Here is a 27,233-nt window from a genome sequence, read left to right on the forward strand (position 1 = left end):
TACTTATCTGCTAACAGAATTGTTGCGCTTCTACAGTTTGACCTAGATTTCTACCAAACACTTTCAAATGTCTTGGGTTCCATAAGCTAGCACTTCAAATTTGATGTTGGACATTCAAATTATTGAGAGATGGCTTAAAATTCCTAACATGCTTTCAGTACTTAATACAAATTTTGCCTTCTAGGATGGTTTTCTTACTGGAAAAATTTTGATGAGGAAATTATATAAAGTAAAAGGAATAAGGTTTGTTAGGTACATTCTAGTCTTCTACATGAATTTTATATTTCTCTGCAGATAAGGAATGGGTTCTGCCTTTTCTTAACAGGTAATATAGGACATTGACAATATTAGGAGGTATGTTTCATTGAAGAGTTGAAGGAATGATGAAAAAGTTTAGAATTATGGTTATATTTTGTATAAAACACTGGTAAGATAAAAGTAAGCACCGAGTTAAGTAGGAACTGAGAGTAAAGAAAATACCATCAATAAGGAAAAGAGCTTGACTTCTGCTGGCATTGTAAAACCTTTTCCTGATGTAATAAAGCACATGATACTACAGTGTATGTATATCATTTGCAGAATATTATAGCAGCCCATATCTATTAAAGAAGTGGTGTTTCCCCTTCAGAAGGAAAACATACTGGAAAGAGTATATCCTATAGTATTGCCTCATAAGTATGTGCAGAAAAGTAAAGGATAAAAAAGTACACACCAGATAATACCCACAGCAGATGTAAACACATTAAGCACTATCACATATGATAAGCCCCAAAATAGAAATGTTACATGCAGGAAAAAAATATTCATTTAAAATCTAATTTCCTTACGCCTTGATTTTGGGAGCTGGAAAATATGGATTTCTAAATTGTCAGGACACTCAAAAGGTTGTTTACAGAATGTAACTGAGAATGTTATTGCTATCTGTAAGAGCAGTAAGAAATTTTAAGGGAAGAGGTAGAAAGCTGTGACATGAAATAAATGCCATTTGCTTACAATCAACCTTTGTTTGACCTTCTTAAAATTCAATTCAGCAAAATCAAATATAAAGGTGTTTCAAGAACGAGAAACTCCCTGGGCTGAGGTCTCCAATTGAGGGTAGAAGCTGTACCACCTCCCACAGTCCCAGAATGCCACTGCCATTGGTCAGGGTCTAATACCACTGGCTCTGCATTCTGAGTAACTCTATCCTATTTGAGAGATTGGAAGCTAAAGGTAAGTTTTGATACTTTCTCTTGGAACAGTTAATTTGATTTTTAACTCTGGAAATATTTTTATACTATTTGTATTATTTTATCATGCATAATACTGATTCACAGGCTGCAGATTGAGGAGACTGTTTATTTTTCCCTGGGTATGTCTTAGTTCCTTCCTGTTAGAGGAGTACATAATCTTTATCAAAATATTTGATCTTACAGCTACTGCAGATGCCAATATCATTACAGTGTGTTCCAATGTATTACACATAAGGGAAATAGAGATGTGCAGATTCTGCAAGTTGGTGTAGATACTACAGTCATAGGTATTTTTTTTTTCACCAAGATTATTATTATATTTGCTGGTTTTCTCTCTCTATATATACAAAATTAAATACTATAACCTTTAAAAACCTTTATTTCTAGACAATGTGCAACAAGACCAATTTTGAATTATAAGTATTTTTTTCTTATTATTTACGAGTTGTTTATTCAGAGGAAAAATTACACCAGACAGGTTAGCATTACATTTTGGGTTAATAGATAACATCCTCTAAAAATGAATCATCTGAGATAAATAAGATGCAAAGGGAAAGCAAGACCAGAAACAGTCCTGTCAAAAATAAGCGGGAGAAAATATAACAGCAGAAAAAACAAACAAACAAACAAACTCCAGTATACTTGTTTTTTTGCTTCTTTTTTTCAGAGTTTCGTAGAATTTTTATTTTACTTTATTCTATTTCATTTTTTGGTAGCAAAGTAGAATGCCTTTACTCAGAAAATAATACTAAAAGGTGCAATTCAACTAGGTCTTCTCAAAGACAAGCCCAAGTGACTCTAACTTCTCTCAGCAGCAGCTGACGTTTTTCTGAATAAAGCAAATGAGGGAAAAATGAACGCCTTGTGTTGCTGACCATCCCCAGAGGAATTTAATATCCTCATGCCTAAACCAACTTCATAAAGACCTCCTTTCATGAAGCTAAAATTCAGCTTGTTCCTTAGCATACACATTAAAAAATATCACATACATTTCTTATACTAAACCTATTTTAAATAAATACAGTTTAAAAAACAAATATTTGAGTGTGTGTAATATGGCATCACATCAGAAGTACAATTTAGTGGACTTATGCACTGCTCATTACTGCCTGTGCTATTGGTGAATTTAGTGAGTGCTTTATCTAAATCAAGGTATAAGTAAAGAATGCTGAATAAAGCCTTCTGTCAGGCATCTTGTAGGATAATAGTGAATCACTTACAAAGAATAGGGAACATAGAAAAGCTTATATTCAAGCTTAACATGACTTTTCTACTATTTTGCTAAAACAGAACATCCAGATGGGTGAAAATTTGATTTTACAATTCTATTCTCAAAGGAAAACAGGTGACTGTTATGCTGCCATTTCTCACTACTTTAAAATGGTGCTGATTGAGTAATGAAGGAATGAAGATTAGTGCCATTTACTGGGCTATGGAGGACACAGATTAATTTTTATTTTGCTCCATAGACATTTGCAGAAGTCATGGTCCACATATGCCACACCATTCAACCAATTAAAATTATATTTTGGAAAAAAACCTACTAGGTGACATGTATTTTGATCATGCTCATCCAGAGGCAGCAAAAAAACACAGAGGTCTTAATGTTTTCTAATATTTTTTTGGTTTTTTGGTGGAGCAGAAGGCAAAATTACATCGTACATTTCAAAAGATTATTTATTGTGATAGACAAAATAATAAGTTAGCTTTTGGCTAGTTTCTCAAAAGCTCTTTTCAATGATGTAATGGAAATAAGTGAAGTTAGATGAAAAGGGAAAAAGATTAGTATATATCACCCTTTCATCTTTTCAGATACTTTCTCATTGAGGCCATTTTATACCAGTAAAACTCTATAGATCTTTCTTGTTAGTATGGCCAAAGCAGTCTGTAGAATTTCTTAGATACAGGAACAGAATAAACCATTGAGTCATCATGAATAAATGAGTTATACATCAGTAATACTGTTTCACACATAGAAGTAATGTATTTGTGAGATTAAATTTTCATAGATTCTTTGCAAATGCCAGATTACCTACAATTTCCATATTCTTCTTTTTCAGAAAAGAAAGCAGTATGCAGACCTTTCTAAACATTTTTCTGGGATTTTTTATCTTTGAGTCTGTTGGAGCTGCACCTATAACAGATAACATAATTTATGATTCCGAGTTCTATGACATACCACTTGGAGAGCTGCCTCATGCATTTGTCTATGATGAAAATGAGCAGTCTGACCAATTGGAGGTAATCAGAATTTCACTTATTCTATCTTTCCAAAGTGCACAAATGTAATGGTTACTAATGTTTTTTTCTTGGCCATGAAAACAATTGTCAGACGTATCTATTTATGTGGTTGCTATTGCCTTATGTTGATCAACGATTTTCTGTGCTAATAAAATGCCATAGCTCATTAATATTTTCCCTAATCTACAGATGTGGCCAAAAGATTTTCTGATTGTTTCTTCTTTGGTTTATTTATTTTTTTGGGGGGGTGGTAATCATTGAGAGCTGGTGAAATGTACCATGATTCCCTCAGGTTTCCTTGCATTGCCACAAAATCTGTTGGAGATTGTCCTTGTGAGTTGTCTGTCTGGATAAGACACGAACACAGCTGAGATAGGCTATCCAGGATTCCTCACTAAATGAGGTTGTAAAATGCTGTTTCCTGGAGTTATTTCTTGTAGTGATAGGTAATTTCTCGTAGTAATGTTCAATGCAAGTATTTCTTGTATTTATTCAAGGCTATAAATGCTAGTGGTTTATATTACTATTAGAGAAGTGGGCAAAATGAAGTTAAAAAGAAAGGGAAAGCACTTAAAGGTTACTGAAAAAATCCTATTGAAATTCTGTTATACTATGAGTATGTTGACTTAAATGCCTCCTTCTCCCCCTGCATTTCTGTATTTCTCCACATTGCTAAAAGGCTACATTAATTTTAATCTCACTGCTGTTTAGGGATGGGCATAATTTTCCTGAAGGTGATATATGCACTGTATGATTCAAGATTGAGTGGGATAGAAGTTGAGTGAAAAATATAATATTTAAATAATAATTTTGGGGTTTGCTATTACACATAATATTTTAGCACTTTTTCACATAGCAGTACATAATTCATATTAATATGTTCCTTTGATTGATTCATGACTGCAGCAGGAGGGACAGGATCTTTCATCAAGATGAGATCAAAACTGGGTAGCAGCCTTGAAATCAAAGGACAAAGTCAAATCAAGAATATTTTTTTATATATATATTACAAAAGTAATCTCAAAGTTTTCACTAAGATCAGAACCTTACAATGTGTAGAAAACAATTTTTCTCATTTAAGGACTGAAAATAACTTTGCTTTAAAGAAATTTGCTTTAAAGAAATTACTTTGACTTTAGCCTGATCCCCTGTGCCATGCAGAATCAAAGCTCTTTATATACCTATAAGCTAGAGCTTTCTTCTGATACAAGGAGCCACAGAAGCACAAAATGTAATCAGTTCTAAGTAATGATAAGTTTGATGGCTTTGTAATGGAAAATAACCGTGGTGCCTGAAGGTAGCTGACATAGTTTCAGGTCCTCAGAACCTTAGTACAAAAGGTGTGAGAAAAGCAGAATGGAAGAACAGGACCTGGGGGTGGGGAGTATCTGGGACTAGCTGATGGCCGGGATGGGAGCTCTTAAACTAGCTGATAAGTAGAAGGACAGGATGATTGCTATGTCTGTAATGTTAATTAAGATGGGAAAAGTAAACGACCCTTAAAGACCACCATCACATTTTTGTGTGCATGCGGGAAACTTGCTGGAAATGATGTAATATGCCCGGTGACCATATAAGGATGGCCTGCAGAGCAATACGGGAACACGTTAGGAGGAGCTATCCCCCGTGTGTCCCGGCGCCGCAATAAAGAATACCTGCTTGTCAACTTGAAACTCTGCTGGCGAGTTTGTTCATGGAGTTTTCTCCTTCTCCGAATCACTTCCCAGATAAAGTCACAAGGCTTCTAGTGACTGGATACTTGTATTCTATTTCACACTGACAAATATGTTACAGTTTCTGTCTTTCTTTGCTCTTTTGCTCTTAAGAATGAAGCCTTTATCAGTGCTACAAAAATGTCTTCCTTCCCAGAAATGGGTGAGGCTATTTGGTATATGCCTCAACACAGAGATTTTCTCATTGTATCAATAGATTTCTTAGGAATGCATTGAACGGTAGGTGGGACCCTCCTGTGCTGTCTTCTTTCTCTGTGGTCCTAAGGCAGTGAAGCACAGGGTGGCTCCTTCCCAAGTCTGAGTGAAGAACAGAGACAAGGCAGGGCTCCTGTGATTCTTTTCTACCTGAAAAGAAATTCAGGATGATCAATATTACACCAAAAAAAAAAAAAAAAAAAAAAAAAAACAACAAAAACCAAAACAAAAACAGAAACAAAAAACAACAGATCCTATCACAGGTTATTTTCTTTATGGAAGCATGGAATCGGCAGAGTTCAAAAAGTGTTTTCATTTCGTCTTATAATTTTCTTTTCTGGAGCAGGATTATGGCACATTACTTAGCTCTTCAGGCAGCCTTCTTAAAATTCAAAAGAAGGTCATCCATCATAGCACTTGGAATGGACGCTGGTTTGCATATGGATGGACCTCCCTGTGTGAGCCGTTTCTTTCCTAAATGCTTAGCCAAAATCCCTTTCTGCTTACATTCTCCTTACCATGTCACACCCAAAACAAACCTAAGCATTCACAATTCCCCTAAACCCGGGAGAGCTCAGAGTGGCCAGTGCTGTAGAAATCAAGCAGACTTTATAGCTGTGCATTCATTTTGCACATTGTCTTAGACACTGAATATTATTGATGCCATTCAAGTTCTAAACAGAATGAGTTTGATTTCTTGTTCGTGATTACAACTTTCCTCTCTGTAATCCTGTTATAAAGATGTGAATGTGAACTACACAAGTGGTTCTATGTGTAAAACCCAATATTTATTCAAGGTTGCAGGTTAGTTTTTATTATGCATAGCTTAAATGATGAGCAATACCACAGTGACCCAAACAGCAGACCTTCATTCACTCTAGCCTGTGCACAGTAATGCTTTAGGCTCTGATTTAAGGCCTACATTTCCTTTTAGAGAGCTCTGAATCAAGTTTTTAGTCTCCTGAAACAGTGAGAAAATAAACAAAATAGCATTTTCTGTTGTTGTCCTCAAGATTTTAAAATTCAGTTATGTTTAAAAGAAATCATTCTGTTTAACACATTTATAGATTTATTTGAGAAAGGAAACCTTTCCAAGGTTGTGCATCCACCTGATCTTCAGCAGGTCCAGGAGACTGAATGGTTCTAGGACATCAAATGTATTCTGTGTGCTGCTCCTGTTGATTTCAATGGGAGTTATGCAGGCACCTGTGCATCTTAAGAAATTATTCAGAAGTGCATATGCCAGTATGTCCTTTCCAGAATGTTACCTGTTGTGTACTGTAATCATTTGTTTGATGTATAACCACCAAAATGAGGGGTGATTGTTGAGGGATTCCTTCTATTCATTCTATCTAAAATTAGATGCTGCATCCCAAAATCATCCTTTAAGAGAAGTATGGATCATACTTTTGGATATTTCTGAGGTGCACTGACCTTGGCTGGCTGAAGGAACCCACCAAGTTGCCCTCTCAGAGGGATAGGGAAAGAAGTTAAGTTTAAAAACTCAAGCTGACATAAAAAAGACAGTTTAATGAAGAAAGGCAAAGTTTGCTTGCAGAAGGAAAGCAGTGCAAAAAGATATTTTTCTCTACTTCCCATCAACAGGTGATATCCAAACACTTCCTGGGAAATATGGCTCCAGTGCATATAGTTGTATCTTCAGAAGACAAATGCCTTAATAACAAAGACCACCCCCACTCCCCGTATCCTTTCTCTTGGTCTGTATTTCTGATCATGATGCCACATGATATGGAATATCCCTTTGGTCAGTTTAAGTCAGTTGTCCCAGCTGTGTACCCTCCCATCTTCTTGCCAACCCCCCCAGCCTACAAGCCTTAGGGTGGGTAGGGGTGTTGGAGAGACATCCTTGATGCTGTGAGAGCTCTGCTTAGCAGTCATCAAAACATTGGTGTGTTATCAACACCCTTCTAGCCACACATGCAAAGCACAGCACTAGAAGGGGGGAAAGTGAACTTGTTCCCAGCCAGACCCAATGCACCTACCTTCCTCAAATAACTTTAGATGGACCCTAGCCACCTGTCTCAAGCTTAGCACTAAAATTTCAGCTTAATAAAGTTAATTGAGAGTGACTGAAGCCAAGCTCATGAATACTTTTCTACTTTTCATAGTCTGGAAGTACATATGCCAAAAATGAAGTGTATGCATGCATATACACACACACTTTATTGCCTTACAAACATTTTTCTAAGAACGTTTTATATAGATAACAGCTGTTGATAACTTTCCACTTGAAATTTGTCTATTTTTCTCACAGATTTTAGAATAACTTTGAGGTTTGGAAAAGTTACGTAAGAAGAGGAATCAGAGGTTATCTAGCATTGGCTGCTAACATAGAATCATTTAAGTTGGAAAAGACCTTTAAGACTGTTGAGCCCAAACATTAATCTAGCACTGTCAAGTCCACCAGCAAACCATGTCACATCAACAGATCTGTTTCACTTCTTGCATTCTTTTCACTGTACTCAATATATGTACATTTTTAATGCAAATATTTTTCATGGGGAAAATACTTGTAGCTATGAATTACTTGGGAGAATTGTATTGAACCCTTAATCAAAGCTATGCACTGTCATGTATTAGATGGGTCATAGGCTATAAAATCTGTGGTTTTCAAGTTTCCAGGTTAGTGATACATGTAATGGGTAGCTGAAGCTCTGCATCCCAAAAGAAATCATTACTTAAAAAAAAATCTTATGTAATATATCAGTCAGAAATAAAATGTGTATGGAGACTTTAGGGAGAACGGCACCAACTCTGTTAGTTAATGGTTAAAAAAGGCAATGTAAAAAAGAAAAACTTATTACCAAGGAAAAAATTCCAAAGTCCTAAAGGAGAAAGGAGAAAGACACTTCAGAGAAATGTCACTGTAAGATAGTGTACAAGCTTTGTGTTGGCTTTATCTTCTGAAACTGTCAGTTTCAACAGTATAAACATGAGCTGCTGTATTGCTCCTTTTCTTCACAGTAAGATTCATTATTATTTTCAATGAATATTTATATCATGATAGGGATCAGAGGCCCCGTTCAAGACTGGGTCTTCGTTGTCCCAGCTGTTCTGCAAACATACACAAAGATAGAGTACCTTTTTTAAAATGGATACAATGAAGGCAGACTGTCAAAAGCATTCTTGTGTGAACTTCTTGCTAGTAAAAAAGAAAGCTCAATTTTTCACTCTGAAGTTAAAAATTTGCTTTGATATTGTGTGAGAAAAACAGATTGTCAAAAGAGACACTATGTATCAGCTACTAATGTCTAATAAATCATATTGAAACTTTTGATTGCAGTACCTGTTAAATATAACCAGTCCATTTTTCTTTATATAGGAAAAGCTAAGTTAGACAAAGAAGTGAAAATAGAGGGGCATCAGAAAAATATTTTCATCAGTAAGTTAGGGTATCAGTGAGGTTGAGAAGCAAAGGAGCTATCCTAGCACTGAATAAGTAGCAAAAAAAAAAAAAAAGGGATTTGAATACAGGTTGATCTTGGTTTTGTACACAGAAGTGAGCTAGAAAGTAGATACACAAAATGATCAGAAACAGACACTGTGAAAACCTAATATTTGACCCTTCATTATCTTGCTGAATTTGAATTAAACTGATAAAATTTTCAGGTGCCTGCACAAACCTCAGACCTTGAGTCATACACACCCCTCTACTTATACGTACGTGCACATACACACAAAGCATCTCTGCTGTTGCTATAACACACATAAATATGGGTTGTCTTGTGCAAGAACTCCCTCTTGACACTTTGCAGTGTTGAGAGATTTACACCGCCTTTTCTATCTTTGTGGCAGGTCTTTCATTGAATAAGAGACTTCAAGTTGGATATGCAGTGGCTTTGTGAAATGTGTCTTATCACATTATATGAAATTCCTGTGAGAGAGGTGACAGCTGAAACTTCATAGTGAGAATACGTAGAACTTTTACAGTAGATGCTTGCTCCCCTGATTTCCCTGGTCACTTAACCTCTCTCCTCCTGGACTCCCCTGAATTCAAGTTTTGTGACTTCTGCCAGAAAGAAGTAACGTGCACCATCCCTACTGACATGAGGTATGAGGCAAGGACACAGATATTTTAGAAAATTACTCCCATTTCCTAAATGGTACCCATGGCTATACAGGCTTTTTTTCCTGAACACTGGCAAGTTAAATAGTGTGCATTTCTATCCCATTTAGGAATCGTTTAAGATAAGAATAATTTTAGTGCAAATCAAAACAGAATACAGTGTGGTTTGATGCACAGCTCAGAAGGGGTTCTGCTCCAAGTCTGCTCTATCTTCGCTCATGTTTAGTGATTATCTAATTAATAGTCCTTTGAAAAATTCTGAGGTTTTTCATATTAGGCTAAATAATCATGTTTCCTTTGGTTTGTTCTCCTTTTCCCACCATGAGTTCTGCCTCCATACTCTGTTATTGTTTCAACAGCTCATCCAAACTCTCCTCTGGCCCCCATGTGATGATTAGGATATCTTCTGGAGTAGGTGGATTTGGAATGCCAGTCTACTCAGGCTAGCAACTAATGTCTCAGCTCTCTTCCTTGGATGAATGGAGAGCCAGCACCTTTGTCTTCATCTGAGCTGGAATAAAAAACTTGTGCCAATTTAGCAGATGGGTTCTTTGAATTACTGAAATGCAGAAGTGCCTCATTCCCTACACAAACAGCCTTAAGTGTGAGACAGTGAAATGAAGAGACATCTTCAGAGCATGCACAACTGTAAAGCTCTAATGAAATTTCTGCCTGAATCCTTAGCTGCACAACATGTATCAGGCACCTGAGTTAGCTAAGTAAAACTTTACTGAATTTATTTCCCTAAAGTCCTTGATGCAACTTAATACCGTGTTAGATGCTTAACGACTTAGTGGCTGTCCACCAGTATCAGCATAGCTGCTCTGTTTAATGACTGCAACAGTTTTTTTGTTTTGTTTAAAGAAAAAAATAGTATAGAAATGGTACTGTAGTAGTAATTGTACATATTTCATAGCATCACAATCCCTATTGTGACATCACAGAAATCTGGGGGTTGAAAATTTACTTTAAATATTATTTCTCAAGAATGGTTTTGGCTCTAACTTTCTTTATGGGAGACCTAAGCTTGAACCAACTTCAACTTCTTCTTTTCAATTTCCACTCCTGACCTAAGTCTTATTAATAGAAAGGGGAATAGTAGTTTTGGATGTAATAGCTGCAGCTATCTATCCTGGATATAGAGTTCAGACCACAAGTTCAAGGAAAACTATGAAGTACAGAAAATTAATGTGTAGAAAAAATGCTTTGTTATTATAATTCCTTTTTTTGATATTCAGAGTTGTGTAGCAATACCTGTCATTATGATGCAGAGTGTCCCTTCCAATGTCAGGAAATATATCACACCTATGCCCCTGTCCTCAGCTCCTTCTTCCTTGTGTACCATACTCGTGTTCTAGACCTGTCACTATATAAGTGTTAACCAATTTTACACTGACAGGATGTTTCTATATAGCATGGCAGTCCACACTGTGAAGACAAACTATGAGAAACTTCTCTAGTTCTGAAGATACAGCAGCTTGTGAGCACTATATCTGTATCACTGCAGGCTATGTGTACATACTGGATTGGATCAAATCAGACAAAACATCTTTGCACTATAAGCTGTAGAAATTTGAAGGAAGAGCAGATCTGACACCACACTTTGGCCTTAGTGTCTGGTAGAAAATATAGTTGCCTTTATTGTCTCTTACAGCCAAAAGAAGATGGACAGGCACCTTAGGGAGTTAATTCACAACATATGTGTGCTGAACCTCCCTCAGGAGGTGATTCTTCCTCCACTAGCTGCATCAGGAATGTAATGAGACTGAGCTTATATTCAATGTATGAATTTGAGTGAATCTAGTCTTTTTTGTTCATGTTTCTAATACTGATTGGCTTTAATTTGGATTTAAATTTAAAATAAAACAATCACAATGCATTTAGGAAAAGCCAGACTGGTGAACCGGGCAAAAGCATGTTCAGCTCCAGCAGTGCCTGGTCTGCCTGGACTGCAATGGGAAATATGCTTGAGACCCTGAACCCCCCTTTACAGTGAGCTCTGGAAATTGATCTGAGACAGCTCCTTACCACAAGTCTGAGGGCTGGCAGTGTTTCTGGTAAATGCTTTGGTCTCTGAGTGATGTCCAACTTTGGCTGTGTATGTGGCTTGGATTAGTGGGAACTCCTGTGGAAATCTTTATTAAATATCTAGGACTATTTTTCAGCTCTTTTGTGTTTATAGTACTGCAATTTCTAAAACTGACATATTTCTCTTTGAAATTTCGTGTCTGGCAAAACTTCAGCACTATTTCAAAGAAAAGTGCTGTTTGTAGGCTCAGATATTGCATAGATGTCAAAGCAGAATGTTAGAAACAAAACCTGTAATTTCAAATACAGTTCTGGAAGGAGACTTTGAGTACATTTGTACTCAGGGAAATACAAATTAGCTCAGTTTATATTAAATTTCTTTATTCTCAGACAACAGAATTAGTCAGTAAAATCTTTTTAGCAATGCTGTGTAGCATTAATTTTTTACTTAGGTAAAATCAGACATGAAATATATACACTTGCTTTTGAGACAAGAAGTTTTAGGATACTCTGTGTTCAAGGTGCTAAAAAGACTGTCTTTTTTTTAATCTGTCTAAGACTAATTAAAACCAACTGAGTGTCTACCTGTATTTTCCAAGGCCAAAGCCACAGAAACTAATTTCTAGAGAGCTGGGTTACAGCTCTAGTTTTGTAAGTTAAATATTAAGGTTGGTCTGACTGTATGTGTATGTGTGTGTCAAACCCAGCAGAAACAACAAAATAAATAAATTAGAAGGCTTAAAGGGTTAAATAGTGATCTGCATTGACAAGAAGGACACTGTACTTGACTGCACCACTCCCAGAACACTGTTCCCTGCAACAAAATTGAGAAATGTGTTGTTTATGCCAAAAAGCAAAGGTCCTGCACCCTGATAACATTGCAACACAGAGGACTTTTCGGTGAAAACACTTCATCTTACCCCCAGCAGACAGGAAATACAGTTGTAGAATACAATAACCATTCCTTTCCATGTGAGCCATCATGAAATCACATTCCCAATGAGGAAAAGGGGCAATTGGCAGCAACCTGGCTTAAGGTCAACAGATACTGGAGTTTCCATGAATCTGAGGAAGACAACTACCCCATGACAGCTAGTGAATCTTAAAAGAGATGACAAATTGTCCAAAGGTTAGTTTTCAGTGCCTGTCAAGAAGAATCCCAGAGGCACTAAAAGGAATCAGCAGCTTCTATCCCTTGTCTTCTGTATTGAACACAGGTGATCCTGGCCAGAGCAGTAGGGAATACACATTTAGGTATGTAGGAATATGTGGCTGTAAATGTACAAGGGATTAAAATCTGAGAGAATGAGTGTGAGTAGGTAAAATCACTATACTTAGGGATTTTGTAAAAAAAGAACATCTTCCCATTCCCCAAGATCTGACTAACTTTATTACACTATTTTTTTATTACACAGCCTATTTACGTAGCTCTACAAGAAAAGGACAATTTATCTGAGCTGTATCACTGCAGTTTAAGTGTTTCTTGTATTAACATGCAATGGTTCAGAGATCTATTTCTTTTTAAGATAAAACAATAGGATAAAAGAAGACCTTAAATGCAAATTCAAGAAGAAACAAGTATAAACCACTTTTGGAAAGGAAAACAAACCAAAAACCTCTGCCATAATTAGACATTTTCTTGTAAGCCTTTGGTAGTTTCAGAAGAGCTGTGGGGAAAACTAGTTCCTTTTGATGGGTCAGTGTGGTACAACCATCCCTTCAAGTTTACAGCAAGAGACTTAGCAAGTCTCTTCTTAAGTTCTGAAGTGTCATGTGTGTTTTTAAGTATATTTTTTTTTGCAGTAAAAGAAAAAAAAGAAACAGGATGCAGTTCAGATTCTCCTGTGGATTTAAATTTACTACATGTAATACATCAACTTTCATCCTAAAAGATGTAAGCATAAAACAATAGACAAAACATTTATCCCTGGAATTACACCACATTAGAAGAGAAATGTAGCAAGTGACAGCTTCCAGCCTTGCTGTTTTCCTCTTTAAATCTATTTATTTTCTGTATTTTACTACTTTGCATAGATTATGTGGGTCTATAATCCTCATATAGGTTACATCTGCCTACATTTCTATTCTGTTCCATCATATTCTGTTCCACCGCTACTGACTCCTAGTAGACAGATACTCTTTCATCTTACTTGTATTACCCATACACACATTTCAGCCTCCTGAGCTATTTCCAGTCTTAAAAACCTTTTCATTTGTCTCACCTTCTTTTCAGCCATTGGTGAGAGGTAGATACCTGAGGAGCCCATCCTAAAAGAAGCATCTGTAGTCAGTGGCAGGAGCTGCTTTTCAGAAGTTTTGTCTCATTCTCTGCTGACTGTGAAAGGATGCTAGCATAGACTAAATGCCTAGCCTACAAATGACTTAAGTTACAAGTTGACTTTTACCAACTGTATTTTATCACTCTTTGATATGTTCAGATTTCTGTGCTCTTGACTTTTGCAACTTCCTGATCTGAAAGTGCCTCTAAATTTGCCACCCACATTAAAGCAGTTTCATTTGTAAATGTAGTCACATTGGATAAATATTGGGCAGGGGAAAAAAGAGATGCCTCGTGCAACCTTAAGAAAGATATCAATTTCCTTTGGCATACTCTGTGGCTAATACTCAGCACTGATATCCTCTATGTCTTTTGATTTATTTCAAAGACAGGGGAGGGTAACTGTAAACCAGAGAGTTAGGTGTTTAAACGTAGGCGATGTAATCCCCTGTCAGTGTTTTCATATGCCATGCATTAAATCTGGCCTGGTAGGGTAGTTGCAATTTAAAGATTTGCAATTGTTGGCAAAACCCCCAAGCTTTATTGCATTTCTCTACAATATTCTTCCTGATTTTGATTTTTCATTAAAAATATTGCTTAGAGTAGCAAAAAAAAATACAACCCCAGCCCCAAACCCTCCAAAACCCTATGAAAAATATTACCATTAAGTGATATAGAATCAGTTTTGTTTCAATTTCTCAGTAAAGTCCATGTTGCCAAAAATTAACAAACATCTGGAAGATGAAGGATCCTTCTGTGCAGTATAGTCCAAGAAACATCTTTGTTTTGTTACAATCTTGCCTGATTTATCAAACATGCAAAAGATAGAAAGCTGTATGGATCAGATCACCAATAATGGAAAACAGACTTTTACCTTTAGGTTACTGGTTCCATATGTACCTATGTAGAGGAAACAAATACTGCTCATGCTCTGTGTCTGGTATATAGTACACATGTATCTGAACTCCTACTCCATTACCAGTGCAAAAATGGCAACAACATAAATTCACTGTAATAATTTGCATTTTTTATGACAGTCATAACTGGTGCAAGAGATTGAATTGATAATGCTAACTATTTCAAAGAGTTTCTCTAGAACCCAGATTTATCACATTGACAAGAAATTATGGGGAAACTTTCAATTGTGCATCTCCAAAATGAGATAACATCCTGTAATAAGAAAGAGAGAACAGTCTAGAAACAGAATGACTAGAAGTTAATGCTACTTCTGTGGTACCCAACAGCTACAGTGATTAATCAACTAAGAACATCTGAGATAACATAAAGCAAATCACAAATCCCAAGGTAGTTAAGTTCCATGAAGTTTACCCTCAAATATTCAGAGAAGTGGCAGTCAGTGTAGATGACCCAACTCCCATGACAAGTGAAAGGAACTTTATTTTAGGTCTAACTCCGGTTTTCAAACTGTATCTTGAAAATGCTTTTCTCCAGAATATTGTTTTAATTAGAACTGCCACAGAAAGACGCATACAAAGCTGATAATAGGTCTCAAAATCTCTGTTTTTTGTCCCCAAATTTGGGACAGTGAATCTTTGTTGATTTCACAGAGCTGGTGAAGAAGTAGACAGCATGTGCAAACACTTTAGTGCAGTACTACCCTGGGTCAACAAAAGTCTGGAATGCATCTCTCCCTCTAGGCTTCCTCCATTTGGAGAACATCTGTCCCATTTCCTTTGTTCCCAAAGTCTTTTTTTGATTTGTCCCCAAGTCCATTCCCGGTTAAGCTGTCCCACTTTCAGTGCTGGAGATGGGAACGTGTATTTGTGTGTTCAAAGCAACAAGGTACATCCTCACTCTTACTTACGTCAACAGGTTACTCAGAGTTCAGCTGAAGTTCATTTTGCTCAGCTGATCACTCTGCATATTAGTAACTGTATCAGGGCATTTTTATCCATGAATCCTACCAAGCAATAGTATCTATGGCTTATTGGAATACAGCTGCAGAATATACAGAGAAATTGAAGTGTGCTCAGTCAAAATCTGAGTCTGTGAGGTTCAGAATTCTTCCTGTTTTTTCATTGCTTCCTTAGTCTTTAATTTCAAAGAAACTAACTGAGGCAAAATATCTGAAGATATGGCCACTGTATAACTTAAACGAAATTTGCACAGAAATTTTTGCAATTTCTATGCAAAAAAAGTATATTTTAGATGGTCATTTAGATGTTCGCAAGCAGTCCAAGATCATAATATTTAATACTGCTAGTAATGATATGTAGCTACACCAAAGATCCAGGGAGTATATTATGAAGTGTAAGGGGCTTACTTCCAAAACCGTAGTAAATATATATATACAGACAAATGTACATATGTATTCCACAATAATATATTTAAAATCTACCCTGTCCAGAATAAAAAGAGAAAAATAACTACTTGCTGAATACTATATAGTTAAACCAAGAGATTTAAACAGTGATCAGAATACACCAAAAGCTTTGTTTGTGCTTGGGACCCAGACTTCAGGTGTGTAACTTTCATTAGTTTGCATAGGCTACATAGAATGCCTAATTTAAAAATCCTAAACACTTGTCTAGTCTGGATGCTTTTACAACTAGAATTTATGAGCACTAATGTGTGATTTCAACAACTGGTTTTCCATGGAGACAGCACAGCCAGCAGCATCTGGAGGATGATCTCAAGAAAGGAGATTTTGGTCAGGTGAAAAACTTAGTATTCAGTAGTTTTATGGAGGGGTTGTGCTAGATGGATGAAAATCTTTGATGAAGCATAATTTTAGGTTTCAGTGCCTTCACATTTGGGATAAGGATACTGTGATGAAATTCCTATTTTTGATCATGCCTTAGGTATAGGCTAAGGAGTGTCAACTGTAGCACAATGGTGAAGCACCCACAGAGGCGCATGTATTACTTAACTTCTACCTCAGATGTGCAATGCCCTATAAGGACATTAGTTAATTGTCTGGGCTTTTAAAATTAAAAAAGTGCATTTTCAAAGGAGGCCCTAGTATGGTCAAACAATATTATTGTACAATGGGAAATCAAGATGCAGTGGTAACTTGCAAATGTCACACAGCTAGGGTGGATTCTCAGTGTCTACAATAAAGCACTGGTGATCCCATGGTGATTACAATAAACCACTCTATCTTTTTGCAAATGAGGGCCCCTCTTTCGCAAACCTGGGAAGTCTGCAATACTCTTTATGGTATTTATGGGGTAATATGAGGAAAGAAAAACATCTACATCTTTATTTTTATCCTGAAGTTGTCGTATACAAAATAAACATAATTAATCTTTAGAATGAAAATTAACACAATAAAATTTACTGGTTTGACTAATTATGTTGATTGAAGAAGAAAAAATGTTTCTAGTTCCATGAAAGGGTCTGCAAGAAAATTGTCAAAATCACTGCCAACGTGTTAGTAAGAAGTATGAGAACTTAGACTTCATAATTCTTAGAAAAGAAGGTTTTTAAAGTATGTTAGTGTTCTTAAAACAGAACCTCCACAGCTATATTGCATTTAAATTTATGCTGGAACAATCTACAATTTTTATGGTCAAATGACTTACATATCTTTGATGCTTCACAGCAAGTTTTCATTTGTTACACAGAATATATCATTTTTTATCACACATCGAATTTTAAATAAATATCGAAAAAGCATTTTGTTAGCACATTTTCTCACTAATGAAGTATATACATGTATGCATGCAACAAAACATTTAAAACAGTGAGGTAAAAAGTGATTATGTTGGAGTTCATGAATTGTTTACACATCATCAGAATTCATTATAACTGTGTGATAAAATGCAGAACAAGCACTAAACCTTAGAACATATGTGACCTCTAGTGGGAGAATATGAATAACTGGAAGAGAAACAGCTGTCAGTGGAAATAAACAGAAATATTTCCTGTTGCCTCTTAATTTTCCCTAGGCAGAGACTGGGACAGCACTACCTTTTATAATTCAAGAGAGTTATTCTTCTGCACCATTGAGTGAAGAACTTGAAGAGGAAGCATCAACACCAAAATTAATTGATGTGTCTTCAGCACAGGGATCTGGGGTTCTTGGACCCCAAACTCAAGATGGTTAGTAGGAAGAAAAATGAGTTTTGCATGTGCAGAAATGCTTTTGAGTAAACCCACTTTGCTTGCTTATGCATGTAAAGGAGGTATATAATTTCTGTACCTCTTACTGAAGAGAGATATTGCATGCCTAGCTGAAGTCCGATAGGTGCCTAGTCAAAATGTCTTCATGCCATTTCTCTATGAAAATAAACAATGAAGTTTTTTTTTAGATAAAATTTTGCTTAACACCTACACACAATTTAAAAATGTTCAAACAATTTACAAGTGCTGCAAGTATTTTTTATTGACTTGGGTTTTAATATCATTACCAACTATCTTTATTTTATAGTGATTTATTACAAGACTTTTATAAATCTGTTAATACAAAATACAATTAATATGTTGACAAATTTTGACCATGAAAACAAAACACTGCAAAACTTAAGGAAAGGGAGCTATTTTGAAATTTTGGATGAGGCTGATGTTCTGTTCTTCTGATTAGCTGTAGTGAGATAAGGATTTTCTACATCTCACAGAGGAATTAAAATTTTAAAATACGATCTGTCCTTTTCCCACACAAACATTGTGATGTTAATAATTGACATTTGTTAGCAGCTACTTTAAACTCTCGTAGTTGATGCTCACTAGAGTTATCCATAGCTGCGATGGGTCTTTGTGTTGTATGGTGACGAACATACAACAGGAAAATACTACTTTTTACTATACCAAACACTATAAATATGTGCCATTGAAGATAAATGGAAAAAAACAAAAACAAAACCAAATCATGTTTCCAAAACTGTGTCCTTAGTGAAGGTCCTAGTATTGTTTTTATACATATTACTGGTGATCCTTGACCAGGCAAAAAACCTAAACCAAACCAAAAAATACTGATGTCAAAACAAATAAAAATGGAAACCAAAATTTGGAGAGTTCTGGGAAAAAAATGCACAATTTTCTTCATTTTTGAAACCTGCAGGATGTTACAAAACATTTCAAGTATTTTACATATCATGAATTCTGTATCTGTCAACATTTTTGAACACTGAATGCAAATCAGCTAGTGCATCAACTACAGACATACATGGGAGGCTCAAGGATGTAACATATCAAATCAGGTCTTTTTTGTGTCTTTATTTTTTTTCAGCAACATATTTTCTCATCAGATGTTGCTGCTGTTCTTGGCATGGTGCTGGATAGAAGACTACAAGGCTCAGGAACATTAAGCCAAGTTCATTTTTCTTGTTGATATCTTCCTGTATCCTCCCCACACGTCTGTCTTGTTTCAATCTACATCAGACATAAGTGACAAATAACACTCCTCCCAGACCAAAAATTGGACAGAAGAGGAAACTTTCTTCCTGTACTATGTTGCAATATTTCCAAAAAATGCCAACTATCCTAAACTCTACATCAATTTAGGCCTAGATTTGTTAGAATAGTTCAATATGTGACAATTTGTTTTCTCCCTGTGTCAAGCTTGCTCCATGTAGCTAATTTAAGCTGTCAAGTGGAGGAAGTTAGGGAAAATATACTAAAAGTCCTATCTTTCCAGTTACTCCTGGATGCCAAAATAGAGATATATAAATATAAGAGTACTCTGGTCACTGATTCTTTGATTTTGCCTGAAAGAACCCCACATATATAGCCCACCTTTCAGTTAGTTACTGCTGTCTGTTGGTAACTTGTACAGTTTAAAAAGGCAAATTTTCTATGTAACAACTGATCTGGAGAAAAATGTTTTCATACTCATTAATTATGCTGCAATTTTATAAAGTAATCAGAACAACAAAGCAACCATCTGCTACAAGGAGGAGGGAAGAATTAAACAGAAAAGCATTTCTATGGGATTAAAAGATGAGAAGCAGATATGGTGGTTTATACCCATAATCAAAGAAAAGATGTATCAAAAAATCAATACTCACAACAGCTAACAACATTTCCTGAATAAAAAAGCCATTCAAACAACCCAGTCAGTGTTACAATTCTCACCAAATTTGAGCAGTGCCATCTAAGGAAACTTTTGAATTCATGGTGTTCATGCAGTTTTATGAGTGAGATGAAATGGATTAATTTTTTATTTTCATGTACTTCTAGTGGTAATAAAATGTTTTGCTAATGTGGTCTCCAAGTTACCTTAACACAGACTGATAGAAAAATTTTTCATGATACTAAATTTCTGAATCAGAAAATGTAATTAAAAAATATGCAAAAGAAATTGAGGTTCTCCATAGCTCTGTAAGAAAATGTTAATTTTTTTACAAATTATTCAGAAATACTATTTACAGAACCAAGTTTTGGAAATCATATCAAGTTTCAGTCATCAACTGATCCAGCTGGATGGAAATGCATGCTTGTAAGTTAAGAGGGAAATTGATTGTGATTGGCTGCTGTCACTTAATATTCTATTCTCATAGTCTCAGAAGCACTGTATCAGAACAAGTTAAATGACTTTCCAATCAGTGCAGGCAAAAAAAAATAGTTTTAAGCTGAATTGATTCACTTTCTTTTTGTAATTATATGATCTTGTAATCAAAACACAATAAGAGTGAACTTTATCATTAACAAAATCTTATGATGCACTTAGGTGAGCATTTTATTGCAGTAACTTGCATATCAATTTTGTACACCTTTTTTGTAACAAACTTCTTTCAAATTCTTTGATAGGTCTTCCCACTTGCCTTTTGTGTACATGCCTAGGGACAACAGTCTACTGTGATGATCATGAACTTTATGCTGTTCCACCATTGCCTAAGAAAACCATGTATTTCTACTCACGCTACAACAGAATCAGGAAGATCAACAGAAATGACTTTGCTAACTTAAGTATGGATAGTAGTATTGGTGTAATTAGCTTTAATTTCTATTATTTCTGGCCCACGCTAATCTAAGACATAGTGATTAATTTTATGTAATATCCCATCATGGTGTGGAGAAGCTGCTTGCTATTTTTGAATGTAAAGGTCAATACTTCAAATGCAGATTCTCTGTTAAATTTTGAATTGCTAGGAAAAATGATGTTAATCTATTTTTTGCTCTTGATTGTAATCAACTTTAAAAAAGTAGGAAAAAAAAGCTATAGCTCATAGAATATTTGTAGCATATAAGAAAGCACTGTTTTCCTAAGCAAGACAAGTTCTTAAGTAGACATACTTTAAATTATTTGCAAAGTATCTGTGTAAAAAAAAAATAAAATTTCAATTTTCTTTTTAAATTAGTTTGTTCCAGAATTATTTAAGAAAATCGTCAGTAAATGAAAACTGCTAATGCAAAACTATTTGTGGCCTAAAACTGGTGATTTAGGAATCCTGTGTTATCACATTTACTGCTTAAGTTTCTTAAAGATACTTGATTTTTTCAGGAAGTATTAGGCCTGCCCTGTTTAAGGAGGGGGAGTACTGTACACTCACCAGCTTGAATATCAAGTCATATACTTTGTTTTAGACCTAGCTTTGTGTAAATAAAGCTTACTGATTTCATGATGAAAAGTGTGGAATCAGTGTCTAAAAAGGCTACTACAATAACCCAGGGAAAGGCAAAGATCCTTTTATGAAAGAAAACTAGAAGGTTCTGATTGGCTCAAACCAAGATGAAGGTCAAGAAGGAACATGTTTGTTGTATAAAAAAAGCAAGAGGAATAAATTCTAAGGAGAGATAATATTTATTTAAGCCAAAACATGCTGTTAGCATAAGAAAAGAGTAAAATAAAATAAAAACTATTCTGGATAGAAAATATAATTAAACAACAGATTAATACATTTCAAATTAATGCATATTAGTGCACTGATATTTAGATGTTCTCTTTTCTAAAAAATCAGTTTGATTTTTCTTTTTTGATTGGAAAATAAGTGTGTTTTAGAAAAAAATCGATACATCAAATTTCTTACATAGAAGGAAATGTTGAAAATAAACATGTAAAACAAGGGGGTAGGGAATATGTTTATTTCCATTTAAATGTGTTTTTTTTTTCCAAACCATAGCCATTTAAATATTTCCAAAACACACAGAAATTTTAAAACTGTTAACTTTGAAATCTGTCACTACAAGATGTATGGTGAGTAACACAGGCAGTTCTAAACAGCATGAGAACAAATTGTTGGTTTCCTTGTTAATGAGAACTGTTCAAATACAGATTATTGCATTTTATACTGAGAGAGAAAATGCTATCACATAGTGGGTTAGGAATGGGCCTGATTCAAAACACTTCCCCTACAATTTAAATAACCCATTTGCCTTTTCATGTTTTTTTTCAGAAAAACTTTCGGGTAATACATTCTTACATGTCTGTTCTATTTTGTTTTTCTGCCAGACACTTTAAAGAGGATTGACTTGACTTCAAACTTTATATCAGAGATTCATGAAGATGCCTTCTGGAGGTTGCCCCAACTTCAGGAGCTGGTGCTTCGTGATAATAGGATAAGGAAACTCCCTGAATTACCATCTACCTTAACATTCATTGACATTAGTAAGAACAGACTTGGTCGCAAAGGAATACGTAATGAGGCATTTAAGGTAAGTCTGGGTTTAATGGGAAAGACTCTTCCTTTTTACAAAGGAAGCAGTCAGAAGAGCAGCCTAAGTGTCCATCGACAGTCATAAAACCATTAAGACTATAGGCACCATGACTGTACTGGCAACTGGGTAATCTATGAAAACGGAGCGCTATATATAACCTCTATCATCTCGACATGAGAACCCTTTTTATTCTTCTTTACAAAAATCCACACAAGACATATGATGGCACATTATGTATATATCTATGAACCAACTACCCACATGACTAGCAAGACTCCAGAAACATGCTTGGTGTTCCCTTAGACGTAGGTAGGATTGAAGGGCAACACTGTGGACAGCACTCCTTCAAACCTATGTTGCAATGTATCTACAGAGGAACTTGCTAGACTATTCATTAAATAGATATACTTTCTTTCCACCTTGAAAAGAAGGGAATTTAGTACCTCTGAGTGATCACCCTTCCGTGAAAATTTTGGTGGGGAAAAGCAGCCATGTGCTACTCCTAACTGCATGTGAAATATGAGGTCCTTATAAAATATAGGCTAGCATCATATGTCAGAGCTGGATCACACACACTCTTCAATTCTGTCTAAGAATGCAGCTGTAATCAGCCATCTCTGAATTTCTCCTTTGAAAAACAGGTTCAACAGTAGTTACAGAATCATATTTTCTCCTAGCCAAACACAAGGCAGGTGTTGGCAACAAGAATGATGGGAAAAAAATGAGTCCTCCAAGTTGAGACTCTGACCTAGCACCCTTTTCTTCTGCACTGTCCTGATTTGATTTTGAAGAAGTTTCAGCATTAATCTTCCACATATGCCACTAACCTTCACCCTGACATCTGAAAGTTCTGTCAGTATGAACTAAACTAAGAAGCTGCACTCAAAGTAGTTAGGTACAATGACAAATTATGTGTATAAAAAGGAGGCAAAACGAGAGTATTCTACTGATTCGTATTGACATAGCCAGGTTTACTATGGTTAGAATTACCAGATAAAGCTAATTCTTTCACTAAGTCAAGGGAAAAAAATATTTGCCTTTTCAAATGAAAGATACTATTAGCTCAGGCATTTCTTATGCAGTTATAATTTGCTTCAACATAAATACACTTCTGCAAAATTCAGTAAGCTTGTCACACAAGCAGGAAAATAAACAGAATAGGAAGCCTTTTTGCATAATGACTGGGAGAGGCAGTATTTTCACTTCAGAAAAACATCATTGAAATTGCATCTCTAATTACCAAGTCTCTAGAGATTTCAAAGAAATATTTTTCTTTCATTTTAATCCAAACACATAATCTTTAACAGCAACAGACCTCAGCCTGTACAAATGAAAGTTCATGACTGTCTTTAATTTCTGCCTTTTCAATCATATCCTGCTGAAGCAAAATATCTTAGTAACCAGCAGTGCTCATTGCAGTGATAGATTTCAAACTTACTTGTTAGAGATTTTAAATATCTGTCATTTTCCTCCACCTTTTGATTCATTCTCTAGGATCTACATGAACTGCAGCATCTTTACATCACTGACAATAATCTGGATCACATTCCACTGCCTCTCCCTGAAAGCCTCCAAGCTCTTCATCTTCAGGTAGGCTACAGAAGTAATAGATCATGTCATGTTCAAACAGTAAGTAAAACCAGAAAGGGTAGTGATTGGTCGATGAGAAAATGAACATGAGCCATCAGTGTGCACTTGCAGCCCAGAAAGCCAACTATACCCTGCGCTGCATGAAGAGGAGCATGACCAGCAGGTCGAAGGAGGTGATCCTGCCCCTCTATTCTGCTCTCGTGAAACCTCACTTGGAGTATTGTGGGCAGTTCTGGTGTGCTCAATATAAAAAGGACATGGAACTGTAGGAACAAGTACAGAGGAGGGCCACGAGGATGATCAGGGGACTGGAGCACCTCCTGTATGAAGACAGGCTGAGAAAGTTGGGGCTGTTCAGCCTGGAGAAGAGAAGGCTGCGTGGAGACCTCATGTCATGTTCAAACAGTAAGTAAAACCAGAAAGGGTAGTGATTGGTCGATGAGAAAATGAACATGAGCCATCAGTGTGCACTTGCAGCCCAGAAAGCCAACTGTACCCTGCGCTGCATGAAGAGGAGCATGACCAGCAGGTCGAAGGAGGTGATCCTGCCCCTCTATTCTGCTCTCGTGAAACCTCACTTGGAGTATTGTGGGCAGTTCTGGTGTGCTCAATATAAAAAGGACATGGAACTGTAGGAACAAGTACAGAGGAGGGCCACGAGGATGATCAGGGGACTGGAGCACCTCCTGTATGAAGACAGGCTGAGAAAGTTGGGGCTGTTCAGCCTGGAGAAGAGAAGGCTGCGTGGAGACCTCATAGCAGCCTTCCAGTATCTGAAGGGGGCCTACAGGGATGCTGGGAAGGGACTATTCATTAGGGACTGTAGTGACAGGACAAGAGGTAATGAGTTAAAACTTAAACAGGGGAAGTTTAGATTAGATATAAGGAATAAGTTTTTTACTGTGAGGGTGGTGAGGGACTGGAACGGGTTGCCCAGGGAAATTATGAATGCTCCATCCCTGGCAGTGTTCAAGGCCAGATTGGACAGAGCCTTGGGTGACATAGTTTAGTGTGAGGTGTCCCTGCCCATGGCAGGGGGTTTGGAATTAGGTCCTTTCCAACCCTAACTATTCTATGAGTCTATGATCATCTCTTCGTTTCTTCTGTTTATCCAAAACTGTAAGTACCTGACCAAACAAACTATTGGAAACATACAATTAACTAGTGAAAACAGTATTTGAAAGAAGTAAAATTTAGGCCAGCTAAGCATTAATTATTAAAATTTGTAATACAATATTTTTCAAACATAAAATTCTAGGTTTACTGTGAGTACAGACTAAAGTCTAGTTTACAGCTGTCAAGAGCTAAAAGACTTCAAAGGCAGAAATCCTTCCCACTGCTCACACAAATTTTCCATCAGGAATATATTTAGATACCCAAAGAAAGTTGTTTTACATAGTGCTTGCACTTATATAGACTATGTTTCATTTTTTTTTTTTTAAATACAGGTCATTCCCACTTACTAACATCTTTCAGACAAATTTTTCCATTTGACTATGTTGGAATATTCCATTCATCATCCTTCTGAAATCTTTTTTTTTTTTTCTTTTTAATTTGCTTTTACCTAAACCTTTGTTTCTTCCTTTTAACCTTTCCCACATCTGCTTCATTCCCTTTATCTCCTCTTGTACCAATGCCCAGTTTTGATTTTCAGATTTTTTTATTAAATACAGAAAAATACGTTTGAATAAATAACTTAATGAACCTTACATAATTTGATCTCTTTCAATAAATAAATAAATCTGCAGAAATACTCTACCTACTAGCTGACTATTTTTTTCACCTGCCCATGCCTGTAAATTTATTCAGTGCTATGTGCTACAGACCAAAGCTAGTGAGCTCAACTTTTTCCACATCAATTTCTGACTATCAAAGGAATGCAGAAGGAAAGAATTTTCAGTCAGCCCTCATTTTAGGAGATGACTAATTTAGTCTCAATTTTCAGACAATATTGTATTCTAGCAATTCATTGTTGGAAATGGTTCACTTCAAGAACAAAAGCTTGGTGAAGATAAGTTACATGAGAGGAATTTAAATCAAAGGAATAAAATCTAAAGCATTAAATTTGCCCTGTACATATACAGATATGGGTTAAACTAATATGAAAGGATCTGAGGAAAGAAAATTGTCACAGATCAGATTGCAGACTTGTGCCTTTGCCGGCTGAAGCATAACAAGTTGTCAGGATGATAATTATTGTTCTGTGATTTTTGGACCGATCTATGCTGGTTCCAATTTACATTAATAAGTCTCTTCACTATGATCTCAGAAATGAAAACACTCTATACTCCTCCTGCAAAGGCTGTCTCTGCTACATGATTTGAGTTAATTAGTTTTGAAGCTTTACATTGACCAAGAATTTTTCCCCTGGTTTGGGAGATTTCTCTGTTGATGACTTGCAGATACAATACGGTGCCTTGGATTCAAGAAAGTATCTTGTTGCATTGAAAATACATCCATAAATTGTTCTTCAGAGAGTAAAAAATACTTTCAAATGACTGTTCTAATCTGGTTTATTGTGTTTTTTTAGAACAACAACATTCAAGAGATGCATGAAGACACTTTCTGCAAAATTAAAGATTTTACTTATGTACGTAGGGCTCTTGAAGACATCAGACTGGATGGTAATCCCATCAACCTGAGCAGAACACCTTATGCGTACATGTGTCTACCCCGTTTGCCAGTTGGCAACCTCATTTAAGCTTTGACAGAAGCCAATGTTGTAAACTATAAGAATCTTTAAAGAAAAATTATTAGCTCACTGATACACAAAGGTGTTTGGGTTTTTTTCCAAATCTCATTAACTTGGCAAATATTTATATTAATAATAAAATCAGTTTATGAGATATAAAGAATAATATGAAATGCTTAAAGACAGCTCCATTATCTACCCAACTGCAAGTTGTATAGCAATATTGAAAAAAATATTTTACTACCAGAACTGTATCAAAGGTAATAAAAGATTAATGTATATGTAATATTTTATGCTGAATTATTCAGATCTAATGTAAGAATTCTAAAGTTAAATATTTTATATGTTAAAATCTATTACACAGTAAACAAAAAAACAGAAATAAAATGTGCACGCAATTGAATATTTATTCCTTTTCATTTAATGAAATATTTTTCTCTCAGAGACTCATCCACTTTTTGATGTCTTTCCTTAAAGGTCCCTTCATTTTGGAAAAGTGCTAACAATATGCCAAAAAATGCATTTTCCAAAGCAAATAGAACTTGTCTTGAATCAATACTGAACCTTAAAGTTTAAACTTGCATCAGATTACCCCCAA

General features: G+C 35.8%; 1 protein-coding gene across 1 annotated transcript; it reads left to right on the forward strand.

Annotated features, from left to right (window-relative positions):
- Positions 1-1,197: 1,197 nt before the first annotated feature.
- On the forward strand, positions 1,198-26,644 carry EPYC (epiphycan). The gene is made up of 7 exons (XM_005147934.3): positions 1,198-1,216; positions 3,298-3,473; positions 17,706-17,859; positions 20,506-20,664; positions 22,148-22,350; positions 23,848-23,943; positions 26,474-26,644. The coding sequence occupies exons 2-7, from the start codon at positions 3,306-3,308 to the stop codon at positions 26,642-26,644; spliced, it is 951 nt and encodes a 316-aa protein (XP_005147991.1). The 5' UTR covers positions 1,198-1,216; positions 3,298-3,305.
- The last annotated feature ends 589 nt before the right edge of the window (positions 26,645-27,233 follow it).

This window comes from Melopsittacus undulatus, chromosome 5 (genome assembly GCF_012275295.1).
Source record: "Melopsittacus undulatus isolate bMelUnd1 chromosome 5, bMelUnd1.mat.Z, whole genome shotgun sequence".
Classification (NCBI taxonomy): domain Eukaryota; kingdom Metazoa; phylum Chordata; class Aves; order Psittaciformes; family Psittaculidae; genus Melopsittacus; species Melopsittacus undulatus.

What these genes read in the sequence shown, in the direction of transcription:
- EPYC (XM_005147934.3), top strand. Translation starts at nt 3,306, where the DNA reads ATGCAGACCTTTCTAAACATTTTTCTGGGATTTTTTATCTTTGAGTCT. An exon ending in TACGTAATGAGGCATTTAAG is followed by an intron (nt 22,351 to 23,847) that starts GTAAGTCTGGGT and finishes TTCATTCTCTAG; the next exon opens with GATCTACATGAACTGCAGCA. An exon ending in TCCAAGCTCTTCATCTTCAG is followed by an intron (nt 23,944 to 26,473) that starts GTAGGCTACAGA and finishes GTGTTTTTTTAG; the next exon opens with AACAACAACATTCAAGAGAT.